General features: G+C 52.6%; 1 protein-coding gene across 1 annotated transcript; it reads left to right on the top strand.

Annotated features, from left to right (window-relative positions):
- Nucleotides 1-1,754: 1,754 nt before the first annotated feature.
- On the top strand, nucleotides 1,755-10,127 carry LOC135455875 (argininosuccinate lyase-like). Its single transcript, XM_064729415.1, has 17 exons — nucleotides 1,755-1,916; nucleotides 2,243-2,418; nucleotides 4,091-4,285; nucleotides 4,384-4,467; nucleotides 4,770-4,826; nucleotides 5,363-5,460; nucleotides 6,017-6,094; nucleotides 6,728-6,805; nucleotides 7,194-7,246; nucleotides 7,469-7,531; nucleotides 7,701-7,815; nucleotides 8,431-8,515; nucleotides 8,670-8,729; nucleotides 8,864-8,947; nucleotides 9,182-9,262; nucleotides 9,355-9,461; nucleotides 9,888-10,127. Exons 2-17 carry the CDS (start codon nucleotides 2,404-2,406, stop codon nucleotides 10,036-10,038), a joined length of 1,404 nt encoding a protein of 467 aa, XP_064585485.1. The 5' UTR covers nucleotides 1,755-1,916; nucleotides 2,243-2,403; the 3' UTR covers nucleotides 10,039-10,127.

The raw sequence follows: 10,127 nt of genomic DNA, 5'->3' as shown, positions 1-10,127 counted from the left end.
TCCTGCTCTCGTGTCTTGGTTTTTCGGGGTGAGGGTGGGCTGGGCTCAGCCCGGGTTTGGAAGGGTGTGGGCTCTCCTCCCTTCCTGCAGGGGAGGCTGGCAGATGGGGATTGTCCCTTTTTGCTCAGCAAAATTCCTTTCCCACCCCAGCCTTGCAAGGCTGGAGTTTTGCTCAGCCCCTTGTCCCCATGCTGAGGCAGCAGAGCGTTGTTGACTCAGAGCTGCAGGGCTGGAACACACAGGGAACAGAAATAACAAAGGTGTTGCCTCACCAAGTTTGGGGCAGGGGCTGCAGCACAGACAGGACAAACTGGCAGCAGCTAAATCTGCAGCCAGAGTACCCCAGGAGACACAGAGTGCTTGCACCTTTGGAGCATTTGTGCTTTTAACACATAGAAGAAGGATCAGCAACAGCAAAATTCCCTTTTACCAACCCCTCACCACTCAATCTCTCCTTATTCTGCCTTAAAACAAATCCATTCACTTGGCATTTAAACACCACATTTCAATTACCTTTCCACAAACCTCCTTTGTGTTTGCTCCCTTCCTCCCTGCTGTGCTCCTGTCTTGGCCCATGTCTCACTCTCCACACTGCTCACCTGGCCAGGAAATCACTTTTGCACTCTCAGCTGCCACGCTAAGGGAACAAGAAAGCCACAGGTAACACCAGTGCTCAACACCTGCAGAGTCAGAAGAACAGAAACTTCCCCCTCACAATTCTTTTTCCTCCTATAAACTTTCTTGATCCATGCCACTCCCCTTATTTTTCCTGTTTGTATCTTCTGGTTCCTTCTCTTCAGATCCTCAGCAGAACAGATTTTCTCCTGTTCCCAGCAGCAAAAGTCTGGCATTGTCTCTCATGAAAGGAAAGGGGAAGCAGCAGACTACCACATTTCAGTCTCTTACCTAATTAAGTAGTTTACAGTTACTGGTACTTCCCATCCATCCACCCTTTTCTTAAAATTGTGAAATATTTCAGATTGCAGGGGCCTGTGGAGCTCCACAGACATCACAGAGTGTGGTCCATGGTGTCTTCAGATTTTCACCATCACCCTCCTCTGACTCATTGGGATTTGGGTTTTGGTCTCAACCCCTGCTCATTCCAGGCTTGAGCCAGGAATTCACTCAGGCTGATAATCAGCTGGGTAGTTCTGGATGTAAATCTCGTGCTCACCATCCTTCCAAACCCTCAGCAACCTCCTGTCCAAGCTGCAGTGTGGGCATCCATAAAGGATGAACATGAAAAAAAGAAACATTAAAAGTGAGAGACTGTAGAAGAAGAAGGAACCTGGCAACAAAACTGTTCAAGGAGTTTTTCTCAGTGTAGACAGTGTGATGGTGTGTGCATCCTCAAGCCTGCAAGTCTGAAAAAGAAATAATTAATGGGTGGAAATGTTTGAGAAGCAGTGAATTAATTGGTGGCTACATAGAGAGTGTGAGCCTTGTTCCGGATGGGTACTGAGGGCACTACACGGGAAAAGCAGCTGGGAAAGGACCTTGTGGGGCCACCAGAGGCAGCCGGGTGTCACCGGCAGTGTCCTGCTGCTCCAGACAAGGACCCGAGCACCTGGATTAGGCTCCTTCCCAGCTGAATTACGACACAGGGGCTGGTTAAAGAACACCAAACCCCGCCAGGGGACAGGAAAGCGGGGATGCCGCTCCTGAGCGTGCTGTGAGGCACCGGGACAAGCCGCGCCCTGCACAGCAGGACCGGGAGCGGGGCTGGCCCGGGGACTCCCCGCCCCGGCGGGCGGGACCAGCTGCGGGAGCGCCGGGAGCGCGGCGGGAGTGGAGCTGGGACCGGGACAGGGACCAGGACTGGGATCGGGACCAGGAATCCAGCTGGGACCGGGACGGGGACCGGGACCGGGATTGCAGCTGGTGGACAGCGGGACCGGGATTGGCAGCTGGGATCGGTACCAGGGCTGGGACCGACGGGATCAGAAGGAATCCAGCTGGGATACGGGTTACCGTGGGCTGGGATCGGATCAGGGATCGCGGTCAGGGTGGACCGCGTGGATCGGTACCAGGGCTGGGATCGAGACCAGGAATCCAGCTGGGATCGGTACCGAGATTGGAGCTGGGACCGGGAGTGGAGCTGGGATCGGGATCGGGACAGAGCTGGGATCGGAACCGGAGATGGTTTTGGGACCGGGATCGGGACCGGAATCGGATTGGAGCTGCGATCGGAAAGGACCGGAGTTGGCATCAGGACCGAATCTGGGATTGTGACTGTGACCAGGATCGGGACCGGAGCTGGGACGGGGACCGGGATTGGAGCTGGGATCGGAACCAGGAGTGGATCTGCGATCGGGATCGTGACTGTGACCAGGCCCGGGACCGGGACCGTGCCCGGAGCCGCCCCGCAGTGTCCCCGGCCCGCAGTGCCCCGGCCCGGCCGCGATGGCAGCAGCCGAGGTGAGCGAACTTTGCTTCCCGGGGGTGTCGGGGGTGCTCAGCCGAGCGGAGCCGTCCCGGGCCCGCCGCGTTCTTGCCTCTGTCTCCTGGCAAAGGCCGATCCTTGTGCCCGGGGCTCAGGCACTTCCCAGCAGCTCGTGTAAACAAACACTGCTCGGCACAAAAGCTGCGTTTTCAGTTTCCTTCCCTGCCCAGACTGACCCGGCATCCTGGCGAGTTCTCTTTCTGCTCTCCACATCGCTGCTCCACGTTCCAGGCAGTGTTTGTCATTGCCAGGCTGCACAGCCACTGCTCCAGAGTCCTGGAGATGCCCAAAATGAACCTTTCAGCTTTGTAAATGTGTACATTGCAATGTTTCTGCTGACACACTCCCTGCTTTGATGGGAAGCTTTAAATACCTGGATACTCCTGATCCCCAGTGAAGTGCTGAGCCTCTGGAACAGCCTCTAATTTAGCATTCACTTTGCTCCTGGGTGCACCAAATTGAGTGTTGAGGAGCTCTAACACTTCTTTTTCAATTCTGATTCCCTCTCTGCCTTCCCTCAGCTTTCTAACAAAGCTGCCTTTTACACATGGCTACACTTCACCTCTGCAGGCTCTCTCCCGTTGTCCTTTCAGGCACAGGGACATGGAAACAGTCACCAGGGAAAACATTTTAAGTGTTTTGCCTGGCTGGTAAAGCCCTGGCACGGATCAGCTTCCAGCTATCCTGCCAGCTCCTTGCTGTCCATGGTAGTTATAGTGACCAGCATGAGAAGAAACTTGCCAGTGGTGTTCAAAAAAATCAAGTAGATTAGTAATTATCCACTCTGCAATGCTGCTGTATTTAGTCCCTTCCTTCAGGTGTCCTCCAATTCCTTTTTGTGCCTGGTAGCACTGGAAAGTTGCTTTTGAAATCTTGGATAAATTGTCTCTGCCCAAGTAAAATTCTTACCCACTTCAGTGCAAGCCTGGCAGAATTAAAACTTCTTGGGTTGTCTTACCTGGGCAAGAAAAAAAATCCTCTGAGCTGACACAGCTCAGGTGAGGCCAGGCAGGCTCTGAATCACTGCTGGAGAAGCTCCCACACAACACACACCCCACACACCCCACACACCCTGCTGGGGCACAGCTGGAACCCTGCACAGCCTTTGGGCACTGCCTGAGGTGGGTGACACATTCCAGGGCCTGAGGTCACCACAGGAATCCTGGCTTGGATGGGAAAACTCCACTTTTATTTCAGTGCTGAAACACAGTTCTTTGTCAATCAAAGAAGAATCTGTTAGATAAACAGCACCAAAAGGATTTAGAGGATATTAATTTCATTCTAATCCTACTGACTGCTTAGTTTTCCCTCCCTTTACCTCAAAGGCCTCAAAACAGAAATCTGTGCTGGTCTTGCATCTTTCCCTGATACCAATTTCAAGGACTCCCAGCAGAGTAAAATATCTTGGAGGGTTTCTGGGCCAGACCTTGGAGCTCAGGGGTAAATAACACTGACAGTGATGTGTTCTCCAGATCTTCAACCACTTCCAGAGGTCCTGAAACCCAGAGGACTTTCTGGTCAGTGCTGTCACACTGAAGGAGCTGAGCATGGGCTCTGTATCAGATAAATGGACCACAGGATGTTGTTTACTGCACAGGATTTATCTGCAGTCAATAGGCCTCTTTAATTGGCTATTTTCTCTCTCAGGGCAATAAGCTTTGGGGTGGAAGATTCAGTGGAAGCACAGATCCCATCATGGAGATGCTCAATGCCTCCATCAGCTATGACCAGAGGCTGGCTGAGGTGGACATCCAGGGCAGCATGGCTTATGCCAAAGCCTTGGAGAAGGCTGGAATCCTGTCTAAAGCTGAGCTGGAGAAGATCCTGGCTGGCCTGGAAAAGGTATTTATTTCCTTCAGAAACTGTCAGGTGAATGAATGAGAGGAGCCTCCCTGGATTTAATAACTCCTGTGGCTGACTGGTGTTTGTGCTGTTTGCAGATCTCTGAGGAATGGTCCAAGGGAGTGTTTGCTGTGATCCAGACTGATGAGGACATCCACACTGCCAACGAGCGCAGGCTGAAGGTTTGGCTCCTCCAGCCTCTTCTTCCTCACCCTCTGCCTGACATTCAGGGCTTGTCCCTCTGTCCCTCTGGGAAATCCCTTCAGAGCTGCAGGCACTGAACCCCCGGGGCACAGCCAAGGTCTCCAAGCCCCTTTTGGGGCTGTACAAGGCCAGAACCCAAAGCTGCCCTTCCCCAGAGCACATCCCATGGCTCCTCACAGGACCCTGGAGCTGAGTCCCTTGCAGGCAGGGAGATGTGCTCCTGTGCACTGTCCTGTTCAGAGCACAGAGATGCTGACAGAAACCCTGCTCTCGTCCTCAGGAGCTGATTGGAGACGTAGCTGGGAAGCTGCACACTGGCAGAAGCAGGAATGATCAGGTATGGACAGAATCTTTTCTTCTCCTTTTGTATTCCTCCACCTCAGTTCTTGAATTGAATATTTTTATGGCATCTCTCTCATCCCTGACACACTCCAGCCTGTATTCCCTTTAAATTAAAGATGGCTTTAAACTAATGATGCTGCAGTGACTCATCCACCCAGGGGAGAGGGATCTGCAGGGCTGCATCCTGCTCGCAAAATGCCACAAAATTCCACTGACATCTCTGAAAACCTCCAGGACCCCTGACTCTGCTGGCTGGGTGCACACATCTTTCAGGAGCAGGATGATCAACTTGTGTTGGTTGGGAATTTTCTATTTCAAAGTCCACTGAAAATCAGAGATTTTGGTTCTGTCCATGGAAAGCAACAGCAGCTTTCACAAATCAGTGACCAGGGATGCATCCCACAGGAAGATTTCCCTTCCCCTCACACAGCACCAGGAAGGGATAACGGTGCCAGGGGGCTCTGCTGAGCAATATTTGGTCACTAAATCTGTCCTGTTGTGCTTGGCCTGGCTGTGGCCAATCCCCCACAGGTTGTGACTGACCTGAAGCTGTTCATGAGGAATTCCCTTTCCATCATCTCCACGCACCTCCTGAGGCTCACTGAGACCCTGGTGGAACGTGCTGCCATGTGAGTCCTTTCCCTCACTCCCTGTTTTCCATAACTTTGGCCTTTTTGGGGCAGGACAGTCCTAGGCTTGCTGTGTGACTGTGCAGCTGCAGGGTGTCCTGTGCAGGGAGTTCCAGACTATTACAGCGACTTGAGACGGTCACTGTGGTGAGAGAAGGACGAGAATCTTGTTCCTTGATCAGAAGGCTGATTTATTCATATAAGATATATAATACATTATAACTATACTAAAAAGAATAAGAAGAGAGGTTGCAGAGAGCAGCTATGCTAAGAATAGAATAGAAAGAATGAATAACAAAGTTCTTTGCCCAGGGAATCTGTTTTTGAGCTGCTCTTGTGATTGCCCTTTAATGGTACACAAGGAAGATGAGCCAATCACAGGGACACCTGCTACATTTCACAACAGCTGATAACAATTGTTTACATTCTTCCTCTGGGGCCCTTTGCTTCTCAGAAGAAGGAGAAATCTCAAAGAAAGGATTTCTATGAAGAAATGTCTGCGACACCAGACCTGTCCCTGTCCCTGCTGCTCACCTCTCTGTCCTTCCCCTCCCAGAGAAATCGATGTGATCCTGCCTGGCTACACCCACCTGCAGAAAGCTCAGCCCATCCGATGGAGCCAGTTCCTGCTCAGGTGAGCCCCTCCCAGCCTCCCCACCCTCGGGGCCCTGCTCTGCTGAGGGGACACCCAGGGCTGGTGACAGACTATTGCAGTGACCTTAGACGGTCACTGTGGTGAGAGAAGGACGAGAATCTTGTTTCTTGATCAGAAGGCTGGATTTATTGATAGAAGATATATAATACATTATAACTATACTAAAAAGAATACAAAGAGAAGTTGCAGAGAGCTGCTAAGCTAAGAATAGAATAGAAAGAAGAATAACAAAGTTCTGTCTCCAGGGAAGGTGTCCCTGAGCTGCTTCTGTGATTGGCCCCCAATTGGAAACATGGAAGATGAGCCAATCACAGGGGCACCTGCTACATTTCACAGCAGCTGATAACAATTGTTTACATTCTTCTTCTGGGGCTCTGCTTCCCAGAAGATGGACAAATGTGAAAGAAAGGATTTCTATGAAAAAATGTCTGCGACATCAGACCAGAGGGAGCCCTGCAAACTGGAACAGGAACTCCCTGTGTGGCTCTGACCAGCTGGGAATCCAAACATGGATTGGACAACTCCTGTTCTCCATCCTTTGGCCATTCTCATCTCCTGGAGTGGGATATCTCATTTCCATTTTCCAGCTTCATCTCTCTTGTCCTTCCCCAGCCATGCTGTTGCTCTGACCCGTGATTCTGAGCGCCTGGGAGAGGTGAAGAGGAGGATCAATGTCTTGCCTTTGGGAAGGTAAAGTTTATTTTTTATTGTGATCCTCAGCCATCACTTTGCTCTGAGATAAAGACAAGAGGCAGATCTGTCCATCCCCTGAGCCATTGGGGTTTCTATTCCATAGACACTGCAGCCCAGTTTGCCTCTGCAAAGACTCTCAACATAGAAATATCTTTCTGTTTCTTGAAAATCAAGGATTACAAGGCTTCAATTAAGAAAATCTTCCTGTTTGGGGGGGAAATCTGGTTTAGTCCAGAGTTCAGGGTTTGATGAGCCTCAGACAACACTGTGAAATCAAAGTGAACTGGGGAGGGAAACCTTCAGAGGTGTCATCACTAGAGCTCAGTTTTGGTCAGGTATCAGTTTGGATATCATGGGTGACTTCTGGTTCTTTCTCCCCTGGCAGTGGAGCTCTGGCTGGAAATGCCCTGGGAATTGACAGAGAGCTGCTGTGCAGTGGTAAATGTCATCCTTTTAATAAAAAATAATAAAAAATGACTACTCATAATAGCTGGGATTTTGGGAAGCATCAGAACATTGTCCTAATGTTATTTTGGATGTGTTGCAGCACTTGAACAAGGGGGTGGAGGGTAATGAATAGATAAAAAGTCACCTCCTGTGGGGCATTCAGGCTCCTGCCAGGGCCAGTGTGAGCTCCTGTGTCCATCCCCTTCCTTGCAGAGCTGGACTTTGCTTCCATCAGCCTGAACAGCATGGATGCCGTCAGCGAGAGGGACTTTGTGGGTAAGCACAGCCAAAGCTTCCAGCACGGGGGGAGGCAGCTCCTGACACCTTTCCTGTTCCCTTCCTTAATAAGGGACTGAAATCCATTATTAGGAAGTAAAGCCCCAATTAGAGATCTCTGGGTTGTCCAAGCACCTTTTCCCCTCCTGATCTCCTGCCTTCCCTGCAGTGGAATTCCTCTCTGCTGCCACCCTGCTGATGATCCACCTGAGCAAGATGGCCGAGGATCTCATCATCTACAGCACCAGCGAGTTTGGCTTCCTGACCCTCTCTGATGCCTACAGGTGGGTCTCAGCTCTGGGCAGGGAGCTCCTCCCTCAGCCTCTCCTGAGCTGCCCACGCTGGGTGAGGCAGTGCTTGGGCTCTGTCTGTGCACGAGGCTGACCCAGCACCAAGAGCCTGGCACAAAGGCAGCCCCAGGGTGAATATTCCTCAGCAATGGGCACTTATTTGTCATTCTGGTAACTCAAATCAAGTCTGTGTTCAGCCCAACTCCTGTCCAGGACCTGCTGGCAGAGAGAACTTCCTCCTGTGCTGGGAATGCTGCCAGAGCCCTTTCTTGCCTGGCTGGGTTTGCAATCCCAACAGACTCCTTGTCTGCAGGGTGGCACAGCCACAGCCCTCCCTCCATGAAGTCACACTAACACTTAGTCTGACCTGCTGATATGACCCTGGAGGGGGAGCCTCCTTTTAAGTTTCTCTGTGAGAGGTGGGACAGTGTGGGAGCTCCAGACAAGGTGCAAAATCAAAGAGAACTCAGTCAGTTCACTGATTTCCTACACCCTAAACAGGAGTACAGTGAAGAGGGTCCTGCATGTTGCTTTTGTAGGGCTAGCTTGGTCATGATGAGTGTGTATGGATGAGGGTTTTGCTCACCAGTGCACTCCTGTCCCTCCCAGCACTGGCAGCAGCCTGATGCCTCAGAAGAAGAACCCCGACAGTCTGGAGCTGATCCGCAGCAAAGCCGGGCGAGTGTTCGGCCGGGTGAGCCCCAAAGAGGAGGAGGAGGGAGAGGAAGCTGCTCCTGTTGGGGCTGGACAATCTCCTTTTTCTTTGCCTTTTCTTTGTAAAGAGCTGTGGGTTCTGGGGCTGTGCTTTGCTCTGTGCTCACTCCCAGCCTCTCCTGTTCCCTCTGCAGTTGGCTGCAATTCTGATGGTCCTCAAAGGACTCCCGAGCACCTACAACAAGGACCTGCAGGTAGAGCCCTTGTTCCTCTCCACAGCATCTCCCCTGCCGGCTGGAGGAGTCAGCAGAGCTGGGCTGCTCAGCCTGGGGGGTTTTGGGCTGCACCAGGCTGGCTCAGAGCCATTTCCATCCCTGTTCCACCACAGGAGGACAAGGAGGCCGTCTTTGATGTTGTAGACACCCTGAATGCTGTGCTCCAGGTTGCCACTGGAGTGATTTCCACCCTCCAGGTAAGGATTCTTCTCATCCTCTCACTATTCAACATTATCATGGTGCATATTGTGTGAGTAACACAACTCCAGATTGTTCCTCTTCAGTGCCTCACCCACACTGCTCATTTTGGTCCCTCTGCCCGCTGCTCAGAGCATTCTTTCAGAGCTCCAGATGAATTCCCCTCACCCTGCCACTAACATGGCCCAAGGAGGAGCAGATGGTAACGTGTCCCTGGGATCCTCCTCCTGCAGATCAACAAGGAGAGCATGGAGAGGGCGCTGAGCCCGGAGATGTTGGCTACGGACCTGGCTCTGTACCTGGTTCGGAAGGGAGTAAGTGCCAGAGGGAGAGCTGGAGCTGGGATTTCTTTGGATGCAGAGGAACTGAGCTGAGTCCCCTCTGCTCTGTCCCCTTCCCCCTGCAGATGCCCTTCAGACAAGCCCACGTGGCCTCTGGCAAGGCCGTCCAGCTGGCTGAGACCAAAGGCATCACCATCAACAATCTCAGCCTGGAGGAGCTGCAGAACATCAGGTTTGTACCTGTGTTATTTCCCTTCCCTGGGCTCAGCCTCCCTGATCTGCCTTCCCCAAAGTGCCTGGGCTGGGCAGCACCTCAACATTTCTGAGGTGACAGGGTATCCCTGAATATCCCAGCTGAGGTGTCCTGAATATCCCAGCTGCTCCTGCTGGGGCTGAAACACTGGAGGGGGACAACTCCAGGAGGGAGGAATGGGCATGGGCATGGGCAGGAGCTCTTGGGAGGGGCTGGGAGACACCTCTGCCCTGAGCAGGAAGCCCCCAGAGGGGTTTGGCTCTGGAGTTCCTTGGTGAGCTGGTGTCAGGCAGCAGCAGCTCAGGAGCGTTTTCCTTGGGGAAAAGGCTCCGTGCTCACTCCCTCAGCCTCTGCCCAGGCTCTGGGCACGGGGAGCAGCCCCTGAGAGCCCCCCTGTGCCCCCAGCCCCCTGTTTGGCAGCGACGTGGCGCAGGTGTTCAGCGTGCTGAGCAGCGTGGAGCAGTACACGGCCGCGGGCGGCACCGCCAAGAGCAGCGTCTCCGCCCAGGTGGAGCAGCTGCGGGAGCTGCTCAAGAGGCTCAAGGAGCAGGCTTAGAGTGTGGGGAGAGATCCCGTGCCTGCAGCAGAGTGCCTGTGCCACTGGTCTGGAGTTAATAAACACTGGGGTGTCTGTAGTTCACTGAA

The sequence above is a fragment of the Zonotrichia leucophrys genome, chromosome 19 (genome assembly GCF_028769735.1).
Source record: "Zonotrichia leucophrys gambelii isolate GWCS_2022_RI chromosome 19, RI_Zleu_2.0, whole genome shotgun sequence".
NCBI classification, from domain to species: domain Eukaryota; kingdom Metazoa; phylum Chordata; class Aves; order Passeriformes; family Passerellidae; genus Zonotrichia; species Zonotrichia leucophrys.
This window is presented reverse-complemented; position numbering and strand designations above follow the sequence as displayed.